Below are 27997 nucleotides of genomic sequence, written 5' to 3'. Positions count from 1 at the left end.
GCTCTATTGCAATTAAACCGAACAAACCTTCGACTCATCTCTTGAAAATGGCGGCCGTGTTGGACGAAGTCGGCAAATCCGCAGAAAAACTTGTAGACGAGGAGAAAGTCGAGCTCGTTGACGAAGAAGACGAGACCGGGGCAGCAGAGGCCTCGAAGAAGAAAAAAAAGAAGAAGAAGAAGAAGAAGGCCGGTATGTTTCAATTAAAGGTGACATCATGTCTTCAGATTTCCATCCTTGATCACTCGGCAATAACACGATCGCATGATGTCATATTTTTCAAATTATATTTAAGAATATGATGTAGCCGGGAAAATCTACCGTCTTTTATCGAAGTATTCTGTCTAATCTAAAAGAAAACAAATTTTTATAACTGAATGTCAGATGAGGTGATATGTTACATTGTGTCCTGAAGAAATATTAAGTAAACAGTAATTTATATATAATTTGTGCATGTGAGGGGAAAAATTTTTCATATTTGAATCATAGAATTTGTACCTGTGTACTAAGCCAATATCTTTCAAGTTATTCCCACATAAAACTATATGATACAAGAGAATGATGTAACACGAGTAAATAAATTTGTTATTATTTGTATATAAAGTATTGGATATTTGTGTACAGGTGCTGGGGAAGCCAGTGCGGATGTACCAGAGGGAGAAGAAGACAAGGTCAAAGATGATGAAGCAGTTGCCGAAGGTATTGTTGACAAGTCTCTTCTATCTTTGTTAATATATTGAAGTCAACGTTTCACTATTGAGATTTATAAGTTTTTCTTCCAGTAACAACAATTGTGTATTTAATTAAAATTGTGAGATAAACATTCAGTAAATTAATATCTATATATAATATATTTAAATATAATAAATATAAATATAATAATAAATATGATATATTTAAATTATTCAGTTCTCTTATCATAAACTGCTACAGAGGTGAACGGGAATTGCGAAATTGAAGAGGTTAAAAAGAAGAAGAAGAAGCGCAAGCCCAGAGGCAAAGGTGGCATGAAGCAGCAAACTGATCCACCAACCGTTCCTGTGTCAGAATTATTTCCAGATGGTAACTTCCCTGTAGGACAATTAATGGACTACCCGACTACTAGAGTAGATGACAGAACAGCTAAGAATCGTTTTACGAGCGAAGAGGCTCGAGCTCTCGACAAAATGCATAATGATATCTACAATGAAGCCAGACAAGCGGCTGAGGCACACAGACAAACCAGAAAGCATATCATGAAATGGGTACATAACACATCTCTGTCATGGCAAACACAAGCGGTCTTCAAGTTTATATAAGAGCTGGGGATTGCGAATAATAAGATGATATAAAACATTCTTAAATATATATATTAACTTTTCATTCTGAAAGCTAATATTATCCCGAAAATAATTTGCAGGTGAAGTCGGGAATGACTATGATAGAGATATGCAACGAGCTTGAAGAGACTGCCAGGAAATTGATTGGAGAAGATGGTCTGAAAGCTGGATTAGCGTTTCCGACCGGCTGCTCTCGAAATCATTGCGCGGCTCACTACACTCCAAACGCTGGCGACCCAACTGTCTTGCAATATGATGATGTGACAAAGATCGACTTTGGCACACACATCAACGGTCGCATCATCGACTGTGCGTTCACATTGACGTTCAATCCGAAGTACGACAAGTTGATCGAGGCGGTGCGCGACGCCACGAACACTGGCATCAAGGCTGCCGGAGTCGATGTGCAGCTATGTGACGTCGGTGCAGCGATCCAAGAGGTCATGGAATCTTACGAGGTGGAGCTGGATGGCAGGACGTACAAGGTATGGAACTAAAAACTTAATAGAATGTGATGAATAACAATTTAATTTTATTGATTACTTTGTACGAAACGTCAAAAAGATTCTTCTTAGACTAATGAGCTTCTTTATGTAGGTCGTTTGTATCATTGATTGGTCTCATTATTAGTTTCATTATTAGTCTTATATCTATAAAAGATATATAGGTCGCTTTAAGATTCTAGAAATCCTTTTTCGCAGATAAAATCTATTAGAAACTTGAACGGCCATTCTATCGCTCCATATCGCATACACGCTGGGAAAACGGTGCCAATCGTTAGAGGCGGCGAAGCGACCAGAATGGAGGAGAACGAGTTCTACGCGATTGAAACCTTCGGGTCTACTGGTAAAGGAGTGGTACACGATGATATGGAATGCTCGCATTACATGAAGAGTTTCGACGCCGGTTTCGTGCCATTGAGATTGCAGAGCAGCAAGTCTCTCCTCAATACCATCAACAAACATTTTGGTGAGTGCTCCAAAAACTCCGCCGGTGTTTCACGCGTTTTCACCAAGCGTTTTACTAATCGTGAAAGAAACCTAAAATTCGACATGTATTTGAACAATGTGCATTCATGATTTCAGGTACCTTGGCTTTCTGTAAACGTTGGCTGGACCGTGTCGGTTGCACCAAGTATCAGATGGCGTTGAAAGATCTTTGCGAGAAAGGCGCTGTAGAAGCTTATCCACCCCTGGTGGACATTAAGGGCTGCTATACCGCTCAGTTCGAGCATACCCTCGTCTTACGTCCCACGTGTAAAGAAGTTATCTCCCGTGGAGACGATTACTAAATGATCGTTTTGCATTATTATCGGAATGTGAAGGATATATTTTTCAGCCCGTTCTCGATGGTAACATCATTGTCGAAGTTAACATTATCGTTATCCGTTCGTTCACGATCGTTGTCTAATCGATGAGCGCACGGTTGCCCGCAACGCGTAATGACTGTGTGTGTGTGTGTGTGTGTGTATGCGTGTGTGCAGAGAGAAAAAGAGAATAATTCGCCATACTTCAGCGATGTCTATATGTGTCTTAAACACACTGTATGATTTCGCTTTCTCGACACAATATCACGTGAGCTGTAGAGAGACGTAGTCGAATTCTGTACACTATTTGGAATTCAAGACCGAGCTGTCATGCATTCCGTATTGATCCAAGAACGTGGAATTCGGTATTAGCTCATGAAAATAGGCTGACTGTAAGAAGCGAAGTCTACCTCGACCAATCTGATATTGGAGTTCTGATATTTTTATTAGTTAACAAATATCACTGTGCGACGCAGGATCTACGAAGAAAGAAACTATGTTCTGTGCATTTCACATTCTCTGTTCACATTTGTACGAACACGTAATTTAAGAGAAAAGAAAGTCTCGGCAGTTTATATTTATCGTTGCGTTCGCCATAGCCTTTTTTCATGCGTTTCGTGAGGAGTTTCTTACAGGTTCTAACGGAAATAACGGGGAATAACACGTAAAAATCGCTGTTGAATAAAATATATTTAGAATTCAGGTTGTATAATCAATTCGCGACGATCTTGGGCTAATCCGAGTGATCGTGCTTTTAAATCCATGTTAAAACGAGTGAAAAAAAAACTAACACGCAACGAACTGTACAGAAAAAAAGAAAAGCGGAAAAAATCTCCCATTCTGTGTAGCTTCTCTGCTGTATTTGGTGTATTTGCGTGCGATTGCGGGTGTCTCCTTACGTGTTGCGGCGCGATTCGAATGTTCTAATAAGACTCTCGTGAATTGGTTGGAAATTAAAGGTATGACAAATCGAACAGCTTGCATTATTTTATATTTAAGAGTACGAAAGTAATATGATTAACCGTGAGACAATATTAAACATTGATGCGATATATTATTCACAACAGCCCGCGTCAGATTGAATAGTACAAATGGGCAGAAATAATCATCGGTCTATTGTGATGTAAGCTTTCAGCTTTCTGCCCAGAAGCATACCTTACCAAATAGACTTGCAAAGACTTGTGACGAGCAATTATCGAGACGAGACATTTTGTCGAAATACGATGACTACCGTTTCCTTTGTGAAACTAGTTGTTTTTTTCTTTCTTTCGATGCGTGGTACATCTTAAAGTTTTTTTCTTTTTTGTTGTCATTTCTATTTTTCGTCATATAGGGAAGAAAAAAATCTCTCTTGTGACTTTGAATCATATTTCATCGCTAGAGCGGTAACGGAGATGGATTATTTTATGATTTATCTTGGATGCTCAAGCAAGTCATGTTTTGACTATTTAATTGTCAGTGTTATAGATGCAATATACAAATCATTATTTGAGATATTTCTCCTTCAATTCAGATTATATTTGCGCGTTTTATTCTGTATCCATTCACCGGTGTCTCTTTTTGTATTAATTATAGAGGGAGAGTAATAACTACAGTGTATCTTATTGTAGAAAATTATAAATTTCAGAAATTATGGAAATTATTTTTACTTAGAAAGATCATTGAAAAATATTTCTTGTTAGTTTAGCTATGATTAGGTGATAACTATAGATACAAACACGTAGCGTCTAAAGTTGCTTATATTTCGTGTTTCATTTGGGAATTTATTATATTTATAACTTACATATATCAGTTTACATAATAGTAATAAACCTTTTTATTTACACACACAACATGCTTGCTTTTACAAATCTACTTTGTTCAAAGTTCAAAGATCGCTATTATTTTGCAGACCACGAAAAATTTTTAATTATTGACGGGAGAGGATTGACGAAGCGGCGCGCGCGAATAACTGCGCTTCAGTAACTGAAAATGTTACGTGACTTGAAAAATAATAGCAATCTTACTGCTCGGTTTGATGTATTCAACAAGCACACGTTCGTGTGACATGCGGCTCAAAGACACCCCGTATGTCACACACAAGTATAAATTTTGCAATATTCTTAAATAGAATATAAAATGCTTCTTTCGTCGGGTGCATGATGATAATTTTTTCCTAATTTGTGACGAGTACATTTCAATGCTATTGTTAAAAAAATATTCTGTGTTAAAGATACACATTTCTTCTTTAACGATATTTTTCTCTGTACATTACATATTTCACCAAATCTAAACGTACACAATCTATGTATATATTCACGCAAATATAATAATAATATTTGCAAAGTGTGACGAAGTATATAATAAGTCGTCATATTAAAAAGTAAAATGTTACCTGTTAATTTAGCTTTGTGGACCGATACGGATCGAATAATATATCTTAATAAATGCGCGCAACAATGACCTCGTACACCTTTGCACACGGTTCAAGCCAAGCTGAAACTTCTCTTGTTCATAACTTGTTTAAACAATTGCTGCCGACTTTGTTACAGTAGAGGCTACTTAGAAACGTGCCCTTGATAATATACGGGGTGTCTGACGCAAACCATGGCGACGCTCATGCGCGTGTCGAACACGTTCAACTGAGGAATAAGATCTCGCCATCATATTGCAAACGATCACGTGAAACGCTCGATCTGGCTTTTGTCCGTTATGTCCGTAGTCGCTTCGTTTCGTGAACATTCCAGTTCGCCTCTTCAGGAAGAACGACTCGAAACTGTCCGAATCTAAAAGGAGGAAAGTGACGGAAAACACTAAACAGTACAGAACTCGTTCCAGCGTACCGCCACACACGTCTCGAGCAATCAATTTTATCTCATTAATATCTCGATACTTTACGTGATATTTTACGAAATCATGAGAATTTTGTTCAACTTCACGAACCAGCTCCACCTGTACATGAGCGGCCGAATGTTTGTTCAGACACCCTGTATGTAATCACATAGGTAACAAATGACGAATTATATCATAAGTAATAATACCAAATAAATATAACAAATAAGAATATTGTATGTCACACGTCCCAGTGTACGTACGAGAATTTCGAAATATGCATGCGACAATAGCCTTGTCTCGTGTAGATGTATGTGAATTCGCTATGATGAAATGACCGTTTTATGTTGTATATTTTAAAAAATAATAGACGTACTTACAAGGATCTCACGAATCACACAGTGTCGATCAAGTATTTTTTACGTGTTTCGATTTGAAGATTAACCACAAGTATCGCACGTACCGTCGTGGGACTTTTCTGCATCATTTAGCGGAACGCGTCGATCGCTCGAGTGAAGCTGAAGGTGTGAGAAGATACACATTGCCTGCACGCTCGGATCCCGGTTTGAAGATGATGAAAGACACCAGACGTGTATCTCCCAAAAGGGAAAGGAAGAGAAAGCTATTCGACCATTCGTCGCGAATTCGCTTAGGTACGTACGAGCTTATCCAGAAGCGCGCGGACATACAATCGCGAGCGGATGTTGCGGTGTGCTGAGCTCTCCCCTCTGTGTGTGACATGAGATGATTTCATCGATTCTTTAAAGCTCATGTTGGATTAGACATTGGAAATTGACGATCGCGCATTACAGATTACAATCCGACGAATCAACTAATCCCGATCGTGGCTCACTTCATCTCGGCCGATTAAGTCCCAATCTACCCTCAAATCTCTCTAATACCTAGTCTGACACGGATCTCAAGCTCGTATCCGACATCCAGGCATTGAGGACTGAGCGTTGCGGATTAGAGATTAGAGTAGATTAGGGATTAGAGATGAAAATTTGACGAATCAGCCACCTTTGTCGATCTTGACTCGCTCTGCCTCAGTCGATCAAGTTCCAACCTTCAATCCGTAATCCGTCGATCCGCAGCAGTTTAGCACGCGCTTCAAACGCGAAGCATACTTCGAACCGTCCGGCTTTGCTGAGAATAATCGCGAGTTTATTCTCGTGAAGGAGCCACGAGGTCCCGCCGACGTACGAAGCAAAGAGAGAGAGAGAGAGAGAGAGAGAGAGAGAGAGAGATCGAGGAGCAGTGTCTCGCGCGAACGTTACGCAGAACGTTGTTAATCAGAATCTTATCGGGTTAGATTATGCATATGTACACGCGCTTGCGAGCGATAAGGCGCCGAGAATGGAATTCACGATCAGCTCGAGAGCGGTCTTACAATCGCCGATCTCGATGTCTTTCTCCAGCCGGTTGGCTTCACTGGGACTCGGTGCGAGGTCTCAGCTTCGCTCTCGCTGTTATCAGAAGGTTGCTCGGCGGCTCCGTCTTCGTCTGCAATTGCTCTTGCTGCGAACGAACAATTGCACTCATCAACGCACCATTGCGAATCTCTATTATTCACATGTCGAGAGAGCATGCGGAAGACAAGGCGAGCGTGACATAACGGAGCGCGAAGCTCGAAATTGCACGTTACGACTGCTTCTGTACCGTTATTTGAATGTGTCTCGCTCGCTGCTCGATCGCCCTTTGCAAGGCTGTCCTAGGATCGTCCTTGTAGTTTTCCTCTCGGCTCCTCTCGGCCTCCCTCCTCGACACCGCTTCCCTCTGCTTCTCCAAGGCGCGTTGCAGCTCGCTCTTCTGGTTCAAGACGTTTCTGCCGCTACGAAAAGACAAGACGTTCTTTGACTAGTCTCCAAGAAATTGACGTTGAACCGTCGTGACCGAGAGATTTCAAAGTGAAGAGAAACGTCTGCGAAACCGTGAACGGAGCAAGCGTGCGCACATGTGTGTGTGTGTGTGTGTGTGTGTATCGGTCGCGCGCGCGAATTAGAATTCGATACAAGCCGAGTCGACACACCGCGAGATTACGCTTTGCCTCGCTTCGTTCGCACGTGGAAACGCGCCACGTGTGAATGGGATATTGCGTGTGTGCCAAGGTAAAAGTCGGCAAGCGTGAACCGTTTAATTCCATCGAAGCGTGAAGAATCGCAGGTGTCTCGAGTAGTACGCGGCGCCGTCGCGTCGTATCGTGATTCCAGCTGCAACGATGAAAACCGCGCGCTGCTGTTTTTTCTGCCCCGAACGATGCCAGACGTTTCTTTTTTTCCCCAGCTTTTTCTCGCGACGCTTTTTCACGTGCGCGATAATGCCGGCCTCCCCCCCCGCGCGCGCGCGCGCACCGCCGGCTACAGGCGTCGGTCGGCTTTCATCAGGAAGTTTTCCACGCGGGTAGCATGGCAGTAGCTTTCCATTTTCATCGTATATTATCTGCCCGCTCGCGATATTAATTAATCCCATAATTTAATCTCGGACGAGAGACTTTTTCTCCGTCCAGCGGAACGATAAAATATTTACTTTACTTTAGAGCGGGGCAGAAGAGGGAAGGAGGCTTCTTGCTTCCTTTGAAATCTCTCTTGGACGGGACAAGAGAAGCGAGGACACTCAAGCGAGAGATTCTCCTCGTCGAAGCGAAGACGTCGGGAAATTGAAGGGATCGCGACGAAGGCGTATCAGGGGGAATAATACATCGGCGACGTCGCCGAGGGGCGGCGCCGTGACTTACATTTTCTGATTGAAGAGCAGCTCTCTGTGTAGATCCTTATGATTAGTAGAGGTAAGGCAAGGGTTATACGGTTTCTTCGGCAAGATCAAGCCGTCTGGTCCCATGTGGGGAGCCGGTGGTGGCGGAGGCGGTACGCCCAAGACCGGTGCCATCTTTTTCCCTGCAAGAGAAAGAGAGAAGGTGCAGTTTTACCAAACGGTCATTTCCTTGATCATCGATTCATCGAGCTTGCGAGCCACGTCAATGAGAAAGAGGAAAGAGGAAGGAAAGCACCCTTTACCGCCTACCACCCCGCCCTGAAGAGGACACAGAGTTCTACAGAGATCATTCCTTCCGCTGTCAATTAATCGGCCTCGCAAGGCAATAAGCGGCTACGCTAATCACGAGGACTAGCAGAGAAAAGCGCATCTCCCGGCGACAAGCGACAAGTATTCACCCTCCAACAAGGCTATTCTCGCCCTGACCGAGGCCCGCTCGCACATCCCGCTCGCTCGCGAATCGCGACTGAGGCGTTTCCTCACCGCGAGGCATATCAAAGCGAGAAGTTCTATATAGTTTTGCGTAGGGCTTCACGTGCTGCGCTAATCGGATCGGAGGTCGCGGCTCTCGCGAAACGCTCGCCTTTCCGCTCAAGGTGAAATAAACGATGCATTTCCGCCGCGATCGAACGAGGTCGGGACACGCTTCAATCCTCCTCAGGTAGACTTAAGCCGCGTTATCGTCGGCGGACGGAAACGGCGAGCAGCCGGGCGAAAGGTAGATCGCTTTGGTGCAATTGACGTGACGCGAGCGAGTGATCTGCAATGTTGATAAGCACAATAACGACGCTTGAAATAAGCACGCGAGAGGAAGGGGCGGGGGGGGAAATAATTGTAGGAAATCGATACTCGAGTTCTCAGCGGGAAACGTCCTCGTCTTTCTCGACGAAGCTGCCGTTCCTGCGCGCGAAAACGCGCCGCGATCCCTCCTGTCGAAGGTCCTGTCGCGCTTCGCGCGCTTTCTCTCCTTGTGATAGCGTCGCTTTGTGTGCTTTCGGCAACGAGCTACCGACGCCATGCTGTCAACACACATTGTCCTTCGTCGTCGATTACTCGCCGAATTTATATCGGCAATCGATCGGCGCACAAGGTGTCGATCGACGCGAAGCGCTGAAGTTTCAGAATTGAAAGTTGCAGGAGCAGCCACTCAGGCCCCCCTGGTTCTCCGTTATTTTAGCACGTGTGTGCAGCTTCGTAAATCCTTCGCTACTCGCCAGACTGCATTTACTTCACACGAGGACTATCGACCCAACCAGCCGGCTAACAGCTCATGAATACGAATCTGCGATTAATCGCAGCCTCGATCAAAGACGGTGAATAATTCACAGCTAATAAACGCCGCAAACAGCCGCCTTACTGTGCCAGGCGATTAATTGATCCTGATTCCGTGGCTTCTTCGCGATCCTTCGCACGCGACGGGAGATCCCGGGCGATAATTGTGAAAGTGACCGGATGCTTTCCGCGACACGCTCGGCTGTCGCAGGAAACTCCTCTTCTGTCCAGCTTATCATCTTATTTTATTATCTATCATTCGTGCCACGTGTAATCTCGTGATTTATTTTACACGGCAATTACGGGTGTAACAGCAATACAGCATACAGGTCAGTATGACGGGTTGCTCGCCCCTATTCGGATGATGATGCAGAGGTTTCCGAAAAAAGTCACTCGTTGACTTTGTTGATGATATTTGTTCCCAGTTATGACAAATCCAACTAACTTTGCACCGTGTTCGTCATGACAGTTTGTCGACCATTTTACCGACAGGAGTCGAGCCTCATTGAATTAGAAAAGATGTTTAAAAAATGAAACTGAGAAATAAATATTACGGAATAAAGCAGAATGAATAAGAGTGATATTTAAAGAGATAAATAATACAACATATTTCCTGGTTTCGCATAATTTCTTAATTGTTTTCTCACGTTGGAAAAAGTTCGATAGAAATTGGAGATTAGGATGAACGATACAGAAATATTTAAAAGTCTTGTATACTGTATCTCATCTATATTTCTGCAAAAAATCGCTACTGCAAAAGTATGAATAGACTACAAACGCAATATTGGTTGCAACTTAACCGACCGCAACTATGAAGCTGCAAAAAATTTCGAAAAACAGGCCCTTTTCGATAAAAGATAATAACGATAATAAGACTATAATGGCCCTATAGACTATAAAAGACTCCATTTTCGATGCCAAGATACAAGACTACAACGTACCGAAAATATGTCGCTTGATAGTTGCGGTCGATTAAATTGCAACCAATATTTATACTGCGTTTCCAGTCCATTCATACTTTTGCAGAAGCGATCTTTTGTAGAAACATGAATGAAATACAGTATGTAAGACCTTTAAATATTTTTGTTAAAAATTATTGTTCTTTCCAATCTTCAATTTCTATCGAACTTTCCGTGAACGTGAGAAAACAATTAAGAAATTATGCGAAACCAGGAAATATCTTGTATTATTTATCTCTTTAAGTATTACTCATGTTTATTCCGCTTTATGCCGTAATATTTATTTCTCAGTTTCATTTTTTAAACGTCCTTTCAATGAGGCTCGACTCCCGTCGGTAAACGGTCGATAAACTGTCACAACGATCACGATCACGCAAAAAGTTAGTTGCACTTGTCATAACTGGCAACACTGCAAATATCATTATCAATCAAGTTAACGAGTGATTTTTTCGGTAACCTCTGCATTATCATCCGAATAGGGGCAAGCAACCCGTCATACTGACCTGTATGCTGCAGGTTACACCTTGCACAACACCATTGTGTGTGTACGGCGGTATAAATTTATTATCGCGATCATTATCGCCGTACACGTCGCGCGCTGACCCCGCGCGGCAATTTTGTTGCAGAAATTTCACCGGCTATGACGGTAATAACTTTCATCGCGATAATTACATCGCAGCGACTCGATGATATTACGGAAAAAAGTGCGCTCTCCGAATTCGATGAAGCGTCCGACGCGACGCGACGCGGAACGGGGTCGCGAAAGTATGCTGATGCGTTTCGTTCGCGTGCACCGCGTGCGCGATTTCATGGAAATCGAGCGCTGCTTGCCGTCGTCGTGAGGAAGAAACCGAAATGTTACACTACACGCGACGATTGTCCGAGCTATCGGATCCGTTCGCGAATACGATCCTCGCCGTTGCGCCGAGTGACCGAGTGTTTGCAAAAAAAAGAAACTTGCGAACCGACGCGCGCGCGTTGGGCAAACATCCCGCGGCTCGTGGGCGGCGAGGTCCTTATCACCGAGGGGGGATAGACCCGGCAAGGGTGAGGGACGATCGGACGCGGATCGTCGGATTTTACGAGCGGAAAGTGAATTTCGCGCGGATGTCCGGCCAGGCGAGACGCGACGCCGTTAACTCGCGAGCGTCGTATTTTACGGCTGTACGACGCGGCGGGACGACGCGAGGCGAGGAGGCGGAGAAGGAAAAGAGAGAACGGCCGAAAGGAGGAAGAAACCGGCAAAGAAAATACGGCGATGGAAATAGGTACGTAAGGACGCGAGCGGTCGCTCGCTCGCTGAAATAATAACGACGCGATCGGGATCGCGAGTCGAGATCGCAGATCCGAGAATCGAAAGTGCTCTCGAAATCGATCGCAGACTCGCTCGAGACACTCGAACGCGCGCGAAATTAACACCGGCCGTACTTTCCTCGTTCTCGTTGAGCGGCTTGAGTGACTCTTCTTCGCCTCAACCTCGCTTTCGACCTCGTCGAGAAGCGCGACATCGGCCAGACGACCGCCGATACGCGCGCATACGTGGCCAGGCGTACGCAACGTGTAATTGGCGGGCCGTAATTAACACAATTATGGCACGGCACTATGTGTCTGTGACTGGTCTGTGATTGTTCGAGAGCGAGCAGCCGTCGAGGGAAAATCGCGCGCGCTCGTCCGAGTTATAAGGAGAATCAAGACTGCGATCGCGCGCGCCTCCAGCGTAATCGCTAATTACTCGTTAACAATTAAAATTCAATTACGACAGCGCCGGTTGTGTATCTCCCGCCGTATCTCGATACAATTACAAACAGCTATCCTTGAATCCCGCCGGGGAGGTTCTCGTTCGTCTCCTCCTCGTGTATTACGCGCGGACGAAATGAAAAATGACACGACGCTCTGGTGATTCCCGAACGCGAACGCGGGCGCGATATCCTGCGTCCCGGGGCCTCCTCTTCCTCCTTCCTGCTTTCACCGAACTTACCTAACTTGATCAGCCGCAGCTCGCGATTTGTTCGCGAGTCCGACCAAAGCAGGTTGCTCTACGAGCAGGTGAAACTCTCTGCGCTGCGATCGGAAAAGCGCTCGTCGAGCGAACGATCCGACCGGAGGTACTTCGCAACCTCTTCAGCGACGCTGACAGCTACGAGTGCGTTTGGCGACGCGGTCGATATCTTTTTTTCTTTTCAACTCGGCTACTGCCGGCGAGGATATAACGTGCGTTACTGTATAAAAGCCTCACCGGTGCGAGAACTGTGCGACGCGTGCCGTCGCGAAGGAATATTCCTCGCGGAAAATCCCGTCCGAGTGAAAGAGAAATCTCGTATGATCGACGAGTGTCATGTGTCTGCGTGTCTCTGTGAGATTAAACCGGTCGCTTCTGGCTTTGATCGGCTCGTTCCTGAAGAGGTTTGAAACTGCCGACACGCATGCACGGACGAAATGCAAAGTACCACATTCCTATTACGAGCGAGACCGCAGAGGAGTCTCCTCTTCCTAATTTCTCTCCTGCGGGTCACATCCGTGAGACGTTCGCCGCGAGGTGCATCGGGAATTTAATCTTCCGACGAGGGACGAGGGGCAAAGTGGGAGGGAGCGTTTCATTCGGAAAGATCCACCGCGGATGACGCGGCGAACCTCAAATTAACGAGTCAGAGGAGCGTAGGGACGAGGCGAGACGCGGAGAGGGGAGAGAACGGAACGCGCGCGTAAGCCCAGCCGGAACGTAATTTTCAGGCAGATGTGCGGCTACGAAAGGGAGATCATTGCACCGGCGAGCAAGGAGCAGCTGAAGTAGCGTGAGAAAATGCGGCTTGTGGATCGTCGTTACTAGCGCACGCTGGGATGATAGTGACCGAAGGGCAAAGTCAGGGCCGTCGCGCGACGAGGACGCGATTCCCCGGCTGCCCGAGGGTGTCCCGAAGATAACGCATGCCAGAGGAAAAGAACAGAAGAGAATTAAGATTACGGTCAGTGGAGAACCGGCCGCGAAGCATTAGGCGCAAGAAAGAAAAGGAAAGAAATATATATTTATAATATTAAAAAAAAATATTACAAAACATGTAGATATTTAATGTTTATTAAATATTTAATGTAGAAACGTCGTACGCAAATTTGTACGTGTATAATAAAATAATAAAAATAATAAAGTAAAAATCTTCCTCGAAGCAGATGCATCATCCGCAGAGTGGAGGACGATGTCGGGGATTGGTTAGGTAAAAATTTCAATTGGCCAAAATAATCGACAAACTGATACATCAAAATTGGCCAGTCGTCATGAGCAATTCAGTCGATTGACGAAATTAATGAGTAATCAGTGGCTAACGAATTAAATCAAGGTAATCAGTTGGAACGATCCACGATTGGTATGTGTAAACGTAATTTGCTTCGTGTTAATTTCGATCAGTTTAGCCGGCTAAAATTGTTCCAATCGACGAACACCCGGCATCGGGATAATAGAGGATCGAGCGACTGCGCTGTGATTTTCTGAATACCACGGACGCAGCGAGGAATCAGGTTCGGCCGCGCGTCGGAGTCAATAAAGGACGCGATAAGCGTGCGCTCGTTCGATTTACGAGCGAGCCGGGAAACCGGCCGGTTATAAATTAGAGGAGTTGTAAAAAGAGCGAGCTTGTAAATTCGCGGTGAGCGTTAGAAATGCCGCCGGCGTCAGAATCCAATTAGCACGTTAATGAGCGGTAGAAACGTCTCGCGGGGCAATTTCTCGGGTCTGGGCTACGATCTGCGCTGCTCGCTGCTCTTCACGGCGCGTCTAATATGCGTCGACAAAAAAGAATCCACCATTTCAGAGATACCGATCGGAAGCGAGAACCCGCCGCGCCGCCGCGCTTTCGTACAATCCTGAGCGGTCTCGTCGGCGCCCCTTCCCCGTGGCCCCAAGATTTCGTCGTCAATGAAGCTAAGCCACCGCCGAGTGCATCGGCTGAATCTAATGTGATTCACTTGTCATCGTCAATCGCGTCTCTCTTTACGGAGGAATTAGCGAAGAAAAGAAGAAACGAGAGCAGGAGAGAGCGACGGAGAAGAGCGGGCGAGGCGATGGTGAACAAAAAGAAAGGAAGAACGAATGACTCACCGTTTATCACACCGTCGCAGTCGCCTAAGTCGCACTTCAGACCGTTAGTGATCACCTGCAACACGTGGAGCAAAAGCATCGATCAGCGGCGCTGATTTCGAGGAAGTACAGGCGAGACATGAAAGATCGCAACCGCGCTCGAAAGGAAGATCGACTTCGCTGAGATCGACGAAGGAGGCGGCCGCGCTAATTCCGCGTCTCGCCTCAGACTGTCGCGAGATTTTCGCAGGCATTTTCGCCGTCGACTACACAGCTGCGTAACACCGCGTTTGCCGGCGCATAATTGTGCATTGCATACTCCCCATGTCGCGTACGAATAACATAATCATTCGATTCCCGACCGAGGTCGGGAACGTGTCTGTCCCACGCGCTTGCGTACCTCTCTCGCCTCTCTCGCGATCGATAAAACTCGTTCTCCGGTTTCGCATCTGCTTCGCCGCGCCGCGCCGCGCCGCGCCGCGTCGCGCCGTAGGCGAGAATCGAAAGTCGCGTCTCTCGCGTTCTCGCCGTTATGGCTTCCCGTCATCGTCATCGATGATTTCACTGAGATATCACTCTTACTCGCGCGCTCGCGTACACGCCGAATACCCTAGCGGCTCGTAATCTCCCGTCCGGCTTTTGCGAAACGTCCTCCTCTCTCTCGTAACGTGTAGCTCGTGTAAAATCGGATAAAGCTGCCGCCGCCGCCGCCGCTTCCGGTTGCTATCTGAAAGATGATGACTGGTAATTGCGGCGGTTTTCCATCCGGCGTGAGACCACGCTCTCGCACAGTGCAGCAAGAGCTGCGCACGATGACCGGCGCTGGGGACGGGAGGACACGCATAAACGCGATGACGAAAATCAAGCATTACGCATGGGAACGTACGTTAATCGCGCGAGATCGTCTATCGAGCGCGTATGTTAATGATATAAAATTAGCCGCGCCCGCCCGCGACGTAATGTGAGACACGAACCTGAGAAAGCCGCTTTAATCCGTAAACGCGCAATTTACTTCCGTTACATTACGAGGAGTGTACCTGGCGAGTTTAACGCACCTTTTGCAACGCGAGAGAAGTAACGAGAGGAAGACTTTTCTCTCTCTCTCTCTCTCTCTCTCTTTCTCTCTCTCTCTCTTTTTCCCTCCCCTCGCCTACTGGCGTAAATCACGAGTTTACGAATATTCGTTTGAGCACCGAAGCTCGATCTTCGCACAGACGGAGCTCCGTGGTTTCGTATTTTGTTGGGAAGCTTCGAAGATACGAAATGGACAGACTGAAAGATACGGGATTATCTCGTAGCTTGAAAAATCGACGCACTCATTGCCGCGGGATTTATGCGCCGTCGAGAGCGCGTGATGAATTTCAGCGAGATCGTTCTCGCATAACTGGTTATGAAAATGGCCGGCCGAAAAAAAAAGGCACGCGCACCGGTGTATCGCGTAAATCCCGAAATATGTATACATCGCACGTTCGGTCGCGTGAGTGAGAACGTCAGAGTCTTGATTTATGATTTATACGCACACGTGCCGACGTTGTCGGCCGATGTTGAGGTCTCGGTAGCACTTATCGCGAGCACTTCCGTCCTCAATTTCGGCTGTCGACAGCGCGTCTCCGGGACGCGACGCGAAAGCACGAAAAGATCAAATCATTCGAAAGACGGTACATGTTCTATCGAACGCGGCGACCAGCATCAGCTTGTTCTGCCGAGAATGCATTCCGACGGTACGTCGTCGCGCGAGAAAACGCGAAAACACAATTGAGAGCGATCCTTGAGAAGGACGTCGCGACCGGCGCTGCGAGCCCGGTGCCATGTGCGAGCAGTCTTGTAAGCCACTCTTTTGTCGCCATTCATATGCAAAGCTGAAAAGGAACGACGCGCACAGGTGCATCCACGTAACGAGATTATAAAAGAGCGCACGTGTCGCGTTTGCCACCTTACTGCACCTCGAGGGAACGACGCGAATGCAATCCTCACGCTATCTTCCGCTCGGCGTCAATCATCGCGAATTTAAATCGGACTCTATTGTCTCTGTCGATCCTCCGAATCCGCGAGAGCGGTCGATTTGTCAAAAGGACCTCGAGAACGATCCAAGTCCGGCAATTATAAAAATTGTCAAGAATTAGATTTTCAATCGAGACGCTCGAATGTATCAATGAGAACTTGAATGCGGCTTGATCGTTGCGAGGAATTTGTTTGATTTCTGGCAATGTAATTATTATTCTCTCACCGGTACTTTATTTTTACTATTCCATTGTCTCGCCAACATATACTTTCTGATTCTCTGAAACGACGTCATATTAAAACCGCCGAACTTGGGATTAAAAAGGCGATAAATATATAGAAAAGGGTACACCTCACCGATATTTTTTCATTTTGAAATGTGTTATAAAATGAAATGATGAAATTCTGAGTGACTTTTCTTAATACATTTATATGGGGGGGGGGGGGTTCGCTTATAGTTTCTGAGATATTTGACTTTAAAGTTTTATAATTGTACGTTGAAATACAATTTGAAGTGGACAAGCAGTTTTCATCTATTTTAAATATAGGAAACAGTACAGAGGGGCTCCGCCCCTCTCCCGCACCCCCTCCCCAAACAAATCCTAACCTAATCTAACTTATTGCATCTTTATATATTTTTGGACATTGCTGAAGAAAGTTCTCTTAAGATCTATCACCTGGCTCAACTTAACTTATTATAATATCTGCATATAATTAAGTGTTGTGGCTTTTAAAGAGATCTTTTCAATATCGCCCAACAATATATAAAGATGCAATAAGTTAGGTTTTTTGGGGAGGGGATGCGGGGGAGGGGCGGCGCCCCTCTCTCGCTTATATGTATTGTTTCCTATATTTCTATGTATACACTATGTTTGGATCAACTGTTTGAATTATAATGTAAATAACGTCAGCTTATGATATCTGGAATTTAATTCCAGGATAATCAAAATTCCAAAACTTTAAAATCAAATATCTCGGAAACTATAAGCGACCCTCATATAGTTGTATCAGGAAGTCACTCAGAATTTCATCCTTTAAAATATATTTCAAAATGAAAAAAACCGATGAGGTGTACCCCTTTCTATATATTTACCTCTGCTTCAAATATACCTCAAATATACAATTATAAAACTTTAAAGTCAAATATCTCAGAAACTATAAGCGACCCCCGTATAATTGTATTAGGAAAAGTCACTCAGAACTTCATCCTTTATAACACATTTCAAAATGAAAAAAATCGGCGAGGTGTAGCCTTTTCTATATATATACATATATATATATATATTTACCGACTCGTGGAGCATTGTAATCGCCTTAGCATTGCAATCGGTGAAACGAAACCATCGAGCCACCGTATATAGACCGTAAGAAACAATCTTATGAGCACATCTCGCGTATAGCACACAGCGCGCGGTGCGGCGGTCGCTAATTCGTATCCTCCTGCACGTGTCGAAGTGTACACGCGCTTAAAAAGTGCGACTGACCGCAGGAAAAAGAGGAAAGAAAAAGAGAGAGAGAGAGAGAGAGAGAGACAGAGAGAGAGAGAGGGGAGGGGATATTGCGGAGCGTGCGTCCGGGTCTCACCCTACGAGCCGCGTGTTTACGTACATGCGTACCGCGCGTCGGCTAAACGAGTTAGAACGGGACATTCACAGCGTGTCGAAGGGGGCCGCGCAACGGGGTCCTTCCCCGGAAGGAAATGGAAAGTATTAATATTTCTCGCACGACAATGCGGCGCGAGGGGTCGGCAATTGTCGGCGGTGGTTGCTCAATCTACTCGCATTTGCGAGCGGCACCGCCTCGTTGCGCCGGGGAAAACGCGAAGGCCAGATGGCCGGATCGTCGGAGGGCTCGATTCCTTGGGGTGCGGCGGCAGTGGGGGTCATTAAAATAATCCAGCCAACATTTTCCAGAGGCAGGCGTGTCGCGAGAGTGCGTCAACCTCGAGGGCTCATGAGCGCGTTCGCGTGACACCTGGAGGCACTGGGTCAGTCGCAAAGTTCGGCTCGTTTTCTGTTGAGCGAGTAAGCTGGTGCCGTTACTTGAACATTGCTTTGGACTTTCGAATGCATTTAAGCTTGCAATGTAAGATGGAAAATTTCCTCTAAAAATAGCCCTTGATTTGAGGCTAAAACAGATCCCATAAGGTTCTCTCCTTCACGACTGGCTTCTACGTAAGCTTCTCTCTCACAATGCTCCGACTGTTCAGAGATCGATACATTTATCTTAATCGCCGTTGGCCGATCGATAGAGCTCGCTAGCTGGATAATTCGTCTCCGTCGCATGCCGGCGAAAGAAGTCTCGATGAAAAAATCGGACCCGACTTGGACTCGGGCGATACGCACTACGCGTCGAAGGAGGCAACTGGGCTTTCCTGTCTGTGCGTTCCTGAGGAATGGCGCTTTTCCGCGGCGATCATTCCGTACTGCCGCTCTCGAGACGGCCTCGCTCGCCTTCGCTGTATCATTGCCGCGCCCGAAACGCTTAATTAAACGTTCAAACGGCCGGCGCGCGATCTCGGCGAGGCTTAAAAGCGCGCGTTTTCTCCTCGGAACAGAGCGATAATTGTGCGCGCGAGCCGTCGTTTATCTCCATCGTCCAGTTACGAGGGAGGTCGTACAGCGGCGGGATAATGCGTCACTTTTCCTATCGTAACTTTCGGAAAAGTCGGGCCGACCCGCAGATTACGCGGCTTCCGCTTGCGTAATTCGCGAGAGAACGAGGTAGCGCGCGCGTTTCGCAGCCTCGTCGGCGCGAACTCCCGCCGTTTAATTGTCACCTCGCCGCACGTCAGCCGTGACGTTGCGACTTGTAATTGCCGCATTCTGACTGATTTCTTCCGACGCGCGCGCAGTTGTCGCCGCTTGTTACCCAACACAGCCGCGAACTCTTTACAGCGCATATCCCGATTGTCTCGCAAGGGAACTCCTCTCGTCTCCGCGTTTCTCTCACCGATCGCTTGTCGGCGCCGAACGGGGCCGGGAGCAAAGCCGGGAGATGCTTATCGTTTCAATCGCGAGTTGTCGTTACCGAATAATTATCACCGAGGAATATCATCCGGAGAGCCTTCGTCGCGCGATTGAAATCATCAATTGCAAAATGATCCTTCGGATCACCGAACGAAATCCACAAGTCACACGCCCACGCGATTCCGCCTCTCCCCACCCCCGTCGCCTTTCGCGCTGCCTTCGATCCTTCGACTCGCACTCGCACAAGCAACACTTTCGTAATTTTTGCTCTCTCGGCGCGAAAGAACGAGCGCGCGAGCTCGCCCGCGCGCGCGCGCGCGCGCGCGCGCGCGCGCAAGTGTCAATTGCGCGGCAGGATGCGCGGCGCCGCGGCGATTTTCCGAGCCTTCACCTTGAGCGGAGCGTTAACGAGGAGCAGCAGCCGCCGTTCGATATTCCCCGATCTCGCCGATAAACAACATGTTGACATAATGAGCGGCAATTTCACGAGCCTCGGACGAGTTACGAGGTAGAAACGAGGGTCCACGCGCGCTTTCTCCCGACTCGCTCTTCCGGTCCCGGATCTTCCTGAATCCCGATCATTCACGCCGAAACCCGTCCGATCGCTCGTTTCGCCGCGTTGCGAAAGAGCCGTGTCAAACGATCGACGCAATACCTGGGGTATAAATCGCGTCGCAATTACAGCCCGACTTAGCGCGCCAGGGCCGTAGCTATCGGCCGGCGCGAAGAAGCGAGATGTCGTTAATTGATCCCGATTGATATCTTCGATAAGGCGCGTCGGACTCGACACACGCATTTCGCTCGAGAGCCCATTTCGCGATAAGCCGGCAGATCCCCTCGAGATTCGCGTAGGAGGGCGGCGATGTGCGAAGTAACAGGCGGCGCCTCGACGTGCAAACGCGCACACGGAGAGTCGCATACGGCGTCCTCGTTACACGCTCCGGCGCCTGGGAGTGCGCAAAAGATGACGTTTCAAACACTTCCGATCGATCTTCGTTTCACGGCTCGGAGAATACAGAGCCAGAAATACAGAGGACCTTGGTCCTATCGTTGATGAGCGATCAAGGATATTTAGATAAATACGAAGCTCGCGTCCTTGATGACGCGTTCTATCGGACCTGTTTCGTCGGGGATCCAACGTGTGTTTTATGTGTCATCGAGGTCTGAAAGCAAGACTGGGTTCTGTGGTTTGCGGAAGTTCGTCGGATCGTCGGTGATTCGGCGTTGGCTCGGCAAATGAGTCAGATTTCACACACAGCATTTAGCGGAAAGATGGTGGAAAGTCGTGGAAAACTGAGGACACTTGAATCAAGCACGGTGCAATAAAAAAACCTCTAGTGAAAACTTGAAATAACATGCCGGAAATGCTCGTCGTTTTCTAATCGCTCCTGCTGAGTATCTCAGACATGATAATACCTTAGGATATCCTATAGGACATGTCCGGATAGAATAATATGATGCAGTATGACGTTCGTTACGAACATCATACATGTGACAATTGTCTACCTTGTGTCATCACCGGACCAAGTCTGCTTCGCGCAGTTACGCGCGGAAAGAGAGGAAGATACGAGTTGGTGAGAAACGTGATTTCGACAGAGGAAGAAATGTTTGTGGTAAATGAAATATCATGTAGAAACGATACTGCCTTCTTCACGATATTTTCATCAAGCTGGACCGCACCGACAGGTCGTCGAGACACGAATATATGCATCATGAATGACCAGACCAAGTCATTCGCACCGAGCAACCGACGTGATATCGACCCGACGCAAACGAATCGGAAACATCAGTGAGCTTCGAACGCGGCACCTACTCGCTATTATCAGCAAAAGTAACTCGGCGAAAGTAACCGCCGCTGCTCTCGATCGAGCCTGCGGCTCGAACGAGCGGCGTAAACTTCGAATCGCGTCGAATGTCGAATCAGCGACATTCAAAATTCGAACACACCTCCAAGCAGCGCCGGCTGTCGCTCGGCGCAATTACTCTGACGTATCAGACAGCCTTCTCTCCATCCTGGACTTTCGATTCTCTCGCGAATGACACGGACTCCGAGTTCTGCGATTTCGCAAAAGCCGCGCGACCGATGTCACGTTCGTCGACACCTACCGAGATGGACGTCGCGGTGGGTCGTCGCTGAAGAAGACCGACGCTCACTGAGGGTTGTCGCGTCGAAGTCTCTCGATACTTTTACTCTTATCCTCGCGGCACGCGCGCGCGCGCGCGTATCGCGCGCTCGGAGCCAATTATTGTTATCGCCGCGACGGGAGAACGCACTCACTCGCACTACTCGCTCTCGCTCGAGCGCGCGGCGCCAACTGACAGCTCCGCGCGAAGCGAAGAGGAGCTCTCGGCTCCTCGAGCGAGGAGACGGAGCGCTGACGGACGAAGCACGCGAGCCGTGCGCGCTGTAACGTGTACCCTTACGCTATCTGCGCACACCACGTTAGCCGACGGCGAGGCTAGCCCGGCCACGTACCCGTTGACATTCACGGAAAACGCGGTGCATCTCCCTCCCCCCCCGCCCCTGGCCCTCCGCCTCTCTGTTTTTATCGTCGCTGCACCGTCCCCTCGTCTGTCCGTATGTTCGTCTATTTTTACACGAGCGAACAGCCTTGTTTAGCAAACCTCATTTTACAAGGATATCGTTCTTACTATTATCGCGCAGTGGAGTATTTCGCGATAAAAGTTGGCCAAAATTATTTCAATAATTTCATCGATACGACATAAAATAAACTTTCATACAGTAAATGATAATTGATAACAAGTTTATTTAATACTTATTCTAATTTAAATATATATTCGTAAATGGAAAAATTAATAATTTAATTAATCGAAATCTATTTCTGATTCGCTTTCTTCTTCGTCGTCCCCGTCGTATCAGTGACCGATACCGCCTCGTCAAGACAAAAAAGAGCTAACGTTTCGCTATTGAATGGTTTGCTTTTCTTTTTGGATTGTGATCGCAAGCTGAGTCGGGTTGTGAATAGGTCCGAGTTTATTAAAAGTCTATTCAATATGTCCCTGTTACAAGCTTTCCTCGAAAATTTCCTCGACAAATTTTGTCGATATTGACGAAAATGTTTGTTTCGTGCTTCAGCAGCTTCCTCCGATAGTTCTTCCGACGCGTCGCCCCGAACGTGCGCACGCGGCTGCAGCTTCACGGTCATGAGAGGGACGACCTTCTCGTAATCCGTCGCAAAATAAGCGAGACGGATACGCGACGTGTCCAGGTTTCAGGACTTAACGACAGGACTGCCGGGCCAGCAACGAGAGCGGCAGGGAATATTGAAGATTTCGGTCCGCAATTTTGACAGAATTACCTTCCTCCGCCGCGGCGAGGTATCATTCGACGTCTTCGCACAGGCGACACCTGAGTCGGGACATCGAACGGCGCGCACCTGCCGACTCGCAGCACTCACACACGGCCGAAGTCGCCCCGGTTCTCCTTCTCTCTCTCTCTCTCTCTCTCTCTCTCTCTCTCTCTCTCTCTCTCTCTCTCTCTCTCTCTCTCTTTCTCTCTCTCTCTTGTCGACGGCGAGCGCGCGATTATTGTCGCCGGGCGGCGCGGGAGAATCGGTCAGCTGATCAGCTCGGGCTGTTCGACTCGCGAGCGCGTCTCTCCTGCGGCCGAGAAGAAGGTGCGCCGGGACGCGTCGAGCTCGCGCGCGAGACTGAATCCGTAGCGAGAAAATCTGCTTCCCATCGAAAGCACCTGCACCACCGGCCTGCACTTTCACTCTCTCGTAATCGGCAGACCGCCAGCCAGTCTCGATCGCCGTGTTTTTCAACTAGACGCACAATGGAAACTTCTTTCTATTGGCCCGCGATAACGGGACCGCCGCGGAGGTCTTGGCTGCGCTCAGAGCCTGCCTCCTTTTCAACTCTTTACGCAGTCGCGTGATCGGACCTGGAGAACTGAGAATTGCGTCTAATTGAAAAGCCACGGCGACGAACGACGCGGCGACTCCCTCGAGCGCCGGCAAAATCGCGTCGCCCCTGCTGCGACCCGAGCGAAGCGCTAATTCGAGAATACCTTGTGCAAAGCTTGCGCGCGAAGAAGCCGCTCTCGCGGTTGCAAATTTCAGAAGCGCATTCAGTCCAATCGCGACGCGACGCGAAGCGAATCCGCGCGAGAGATCGAGACTAATCGAGAAACCGAGGTGTTCGTCATCGAACAGTGAGTTTCTGTCGTCGCACGATCGATCCGCAACGCCGTGGGCGCCTTTCCCTTACGTGACTCCGTAATTCGAGGCGTTTTAGAAATTCGACATGCGCCGCGCCGCGATATATCTTATCTGCATCGTTTATCCGGGCCGTGTGTGTCCACATGTGTAACGAGCGCGACCACCGATGAAAGTCTCCTCCGAAGATCGCGCCGATCGCGCGAGTGCTCGTCGCGTCGCTCATACGATGTTGCACGATTCAATGCGAGCGAATGCGACGATTGCAGCCGTGCAAACCGGCGTAAGTCTCGTGTACACACGACGAGGCAGCATTGACCGAAGGAACGATTGAAATCGACCTCTTCAGAGATACTCACATACTACGCGCGGGCGCTTTGAGTCCGAGCATTGTCGGCAAGATGTAACGACATCGCCGTGAATGAAAACGTTCACCGCAAAATTCCGCGGGAAGAGGAGAAATCTTATGACCGTCGCATGACCGACAGATTCCGTATCTGTGCCGCCTCGGAATTAGATTTTCTCCCGATTCATCCCCGAAGAGGTCGACACCGCAAGGAAAGCCGACGGAGGTTCCTGCGAATTTTGATAAAACGCTGGCGCTCGCCCAGATCAACGTCAAAAGAACGGACGCTAAGGGAGCAGAAGCAGAAGTCAAGTAAGATATGTTAAGAGAGAAAATCAACGCTGACAGGAAGCGCTGACGGTTTCACACGTACCGATGTGTGAATTTCGCAAGCGCGCGCGCCGCGCGGATAAAACTCGTTTCGTCGTCGATCGACGCGCGGCGGCGCTTTTTTCCGCCAAGGTGCAAGGATAACGAGCTGTTACGCGGCGACGCGGTAATATGCAAATTGGCAAAGTTTACCGGTCGAATGACGAGCGCGCGCGGCCACGAGAGTGCTTCAGCCGTTTCTCCGTGACGATGACACGGTTCGCTCTCCAACCGACTGAACACGCGCGTGCATTCTCATCCCGTACGCGTCGCGCGCGCGCGCGCGCGCGGATGAGGTGCAGTGCGTTCGACCGTTTAGAAAGCGAGTGCGTCGCTCTCGCGAGTGCGTAGCTTTGTTTTCTCGCCTCCCTGAGAATCGGGGAAAAGCGAAACCGAATGTGCGCGCCCTCCCACGCCCCGCTCGCGTCGTCGTGAAAAGACAATGCGGAACAACAGCTGCACGTGCGCGTACTCGCGACGTCCGACAGCGAGCGTGTCTGCGACTGATACCCGGCTGCCATCGCGGACGCGTGGAGGAGACCTTGAGTTGGAATCCCTTCAGCGATACTGGCACACGCATGAGTACGTTTAAATACGCGCGATTTCGTTCTGACTCAAACACTGTCGGCGCGAGCGACTCGAACATCGTTACCGCGAATAAATATTCAGCACAAAAATTCGCCACGAGAAAGAGAGAGAGAGAACAACTTCTGAATCTTAACCCTTTAACGCCTACTGGTAACTATAGTTACCAGAAACGCATCCAAGAATCCATAACTTGGTCAAAAATGGAGATATTTTCGTTTTTCTTGCACCACTGTAAAGGTGAATTCTTCTTCTAAAAAATGGTATACAGATTGTATGTAGATTCGGTTTAGTCTGTTTTTAGCTCAGTTTTAATGATAACATGTTTTGTCAAATTCCAAATAGGCATAGTTAGCGTTATTACTGACATTTAAAAGTGCACTATAAATGAACAGAATGGTGAATCTGTTATAATTTTATACATTTGGAAGCTTTCTCAGATGCAAAATGTGAAATTAAAAGAATACAGAAATTCAAAATGGCGAATCCAATATGGTGGACACGAAAATGAAGAAATCAATCTATTTTTGTGAAACCCGGTGACCTACAGCGCTTTTTAAACGGCGAAAAATGAAGGGACGATTGACTATCTAAATGATGATCTACAAGATATTCTTCTGAAATAGTAAGCTTGACGCTCTGAATGATAAACTTCACTTACAAATATAGTAAAGTTTCAGCTGAAAAATGTCAAGCTGACTATCAGAATTATGTCGTATAGATTACCCTTCATTTTTCTCTGTATAGGTTGCTCATTTTGTATATGCTTTTAGGATTCAAGTCATATTTATCAATAAACAAAAAATGAACGATAAAAAAACTAATATAAAATTCTGATATTTTTTTTGGTTATCACAACTTATAGTCTCAGTTGAAAAAAAACTCAAATTTTATTCTTAAAACACTAAAAAAAAAAGTCGGGCGTTAAAGGGTTAACTCATCGGCGCTCCTCTTACGAGGCGCTCCTTTCTATCGAATATGAAGGATTAATTTTTGATGACTCTTGTTTCTTAATTTAAACTAGACTGGCTAATAGGTAAATACTACCCGGGTCATATCTGAAGCGGAAGAAGAACCCTTGTTTCTTTTCTCAACACCCGGTATATTCCCAGGTAAACCTACGCCCTTTGCAAAGCCGCGTCCAACACTGCTCCAGTCCGACTTCTGGGAGATGTGTCAGATAAATCAGACAAATCATCATAAATCATCATAAAACTCAAACAAGCAGACTGATCCTCCGGTTAACAATGTTTGCGCGAAGTAATTACCGCCTCTAATGGCCTAAAGGCGCGGCTTCTCGCCGCACGTTAACGCGCCGTGACGGTGATTCTCGAGGACGGCCGTGTCGCGACGCGCGCTATCCGTCGAAAGTAAAACGCGCGAGGACACGATCGCCGGCTCCCAACACCTCGGCGCTAAATACCATCGCGAACATTGCGAACAATGGAAGTGAAGTGCGCCTCTCTCGTTTCTCCCGGCGGTTACACCGTCGTGCTTCGCGACGTAACGACTGCCGAAGAGCCCGCGAATCGATGCTGCGAGTTTCACGGCGGTGAAACGACATTCCGCGAATTAAAAACGCGCTTTTCTTCTTCTTCTCCTTCTCCTTCCTCTTCCTCCTCCCCGAAGACAATACGCGTTTCTTACACCCGGAATGATCGCGACGCTACACGCGGCCGCTACCGTGTTCGCTTTTTCCTCTTCCTTCTCTTTTTCCTCACATGCCCGGACAAATGGTGGACGTAGCCACTGCAGGAAAGTGTTAACGCACGGTTACCCCGCGAGCGAGTCGCTTATCAACGGCAGCAATAGAGTCATTAAAGTGCTACGAAATTGCAGTCGTTCCCCGCTAGCGTCCGTGAAATTGGCACGTTGTCTTTCTTCCGTGCTGTGACGCTCGTGACATCTCGTGGACGTAACTTGTCGCTCTCTCACGAGGAATTCGACATTCAAAAGCGCGAGGAGGTGAGAGACAGAGGTCGACGACAAATCTCATCGTCCAGTTTCAGCTGGTTTCTAAAATCGCGGATTAAATGTGCGAGACCCCGGAAACTATCACTTCTGGCCGGACTTTCGGATAATAATAATGAGGAGGAAGTCGGCACTCTCGGTTAGAGCGCTTTCGACCGCTCCTCTTTTCGGCAGTCGCGCACTCCCCTAATCTCCGATGATAAATTAAATTTCACATTCCGTTGTCGCGGACGCGAGTATGCTAATCGGCCCACGAGGGCGAGCCCCTGGACCGTTGTATCTGCACGCTCGATCGGAACGAACCGAGCTCCGTTTGTATCAGAAGCGAACACCTGGCGAGCGCGATCCCGGCGAGAGAGAAAGAGAGCGAGCGAAAGAGAGAGAGAGAGAGAGAGAGAGAGAGAGAGAGAACGTTTCTCTACGGAGGATTATGTAAAACAAAAAGTACCGGTCCGACAAGATCGCTCGCAACATTTTATCGTTCGGGACGGAAGAGCGAGCGAGAGAGCGAAAGGAATAGGGGGGGGGGAGTGAGAAGGGTCGAGAAACAAAGGGAGGAGAGCGCGTGCATGTAACATCTGCTCTCGCGGCGAGTTTCATGATGAGCGCGGGTTCGATTTTTGCGTGTTCCGACCGACGATAACCACGGCGAAAAAGCGTTAACACGCGATTAACGCGGGAGGTGAGGTGTTCATCAGCGAGGAGCGACTATTGTTCGCGACACAGGGCCGGCTCTGTGCCGGCGCGAGCCCTGCGCTCCTCATCCGCCGCGCTCGAACATTTCTGTCCGCCGGTCTCTTGATTTATCTGACCGGTCGCCGCGCCGGTGAGACCGGCGAATAAATCGATATTTATCGCCGACGTGGCGAGTCGCGCGCGAGATTCCGTAAAATCCTGGCGACTTTCCCGTAGAAATCGAGCGTACGCTATTATGGCGCTGCGATAGCATCTACGCGAGAGAGAGAGAGAGAGAGAGAGAGAGAGAGAAAGAGATGTTGTACTTTTACTGTCTGCTCCGTTTTTCTCTTGATCTTATTCTCTCCCCTTCCTCTTAACGGACATGCACA

At 47.8% G+C, this 27997-nt stretch overlaps 2 protein-coding genes across 6 annotated transcripts in view; one reads left to right on the top strand and one right to left on the bottom strand.

Annotated features, from left to right (window-relative positions):
- The first annotated feature begins 3 nt into the window (after positions 1 to 3).
- Positions 4 to 3599, top strand: und (methionyl aminopeptidase und). The gene is made up of 6 exons (XM_025306774.1): positions 4 to 192; positions 625 to 699; positions 934 to 1244; positions 1400 to 1804; positions 2021 to 2288; positions 2405 to 3599. Exons 1-6 carry the CDS (start codon positions 48 to 50, stop codon positions 2608 to 2610), a joined length of 1410 nt encoding a protein of 469 aa, XP_025162559.1. The 5' UTR covers positions 4 to 47; the 3' UTR covers positions 2611 to 3599.
- Positions 3600 to 4089: 490 nt separating this feature from the next.
- LOC105181966 (uncharacterized) overlaps positions 4090 to 27997 on the bottom strand; it is a 32176-nt gene continuing 8268 nt past the window's right edge. For all 5 annotated transcript variants that reach the window (XM_025306776.1, XM_025306777.1, XM_025306779.1 and 2 more), the window contains 4 exons: positions 14530 to 14584; positions 8171 to 8330; positions 7096 to 7267; positions 4090 to 6954 (listed from right to left, as the gene is read on the bottom strand). In XM_025306776.1, coding sequence (XP_025162561.1) covers positions 6865 to 6954; positions 7096 to 7267; positions 8171 to 8330; positions 14530 to 14584 — 477 coding nt within the window. In that variant the 3' untranslated portion in view covers positions 4090 to 6864. The remainder of the gene's footprint in view (positions 6955 to 7095; positions 7268 to 8170; positions 8331 to 14529; positions 14585 to 27997) is intronic.

Source organism: Harpegnathos saltator, unplaced genomic scaffold (assembly GCF_003227715.2).
Source record: "Harpegnathos saltator strain DR-91 unplaced genomic scaffold, Hsal_v8.6 scaffold8, whole genome shotgun sequence".
Lineage (NCBI taxonomy): Eukaryota > Metazoa > Arthropoda > Insecta > Hymenoptera > Formicidae > Harpegnathos > Harpegnathos saltator.
Note: the sequence above shows the minus strand (reverse complement) of the source record. Positions and strands in the feature narration are given on the sequence as shown.

Bases quoted from the DNA above. Each gene is read 5' to 3' on its own strand.
- und (XM_025306774.1), top strand. From the start codon at position 48: ATGGCGGCCGTGTTGGACGAAGTCGGCAAATCCGCAGAAAAACTTGTA. The intron at 1,805-2,020 runs GTATGGAACTAA...CCTTTTTCGCAG, and splicing joins TGGATGGCAGGACGTACAAG to ATAAAATCTATTAGAAACTT. The intron at 2,289-2,404 runs GTGAGTGCTCCA...TCATGATTTCAG, and splicing joins TACCATCAACAAACATTTTG to GTACCTTGGCTTTCTGTAAA.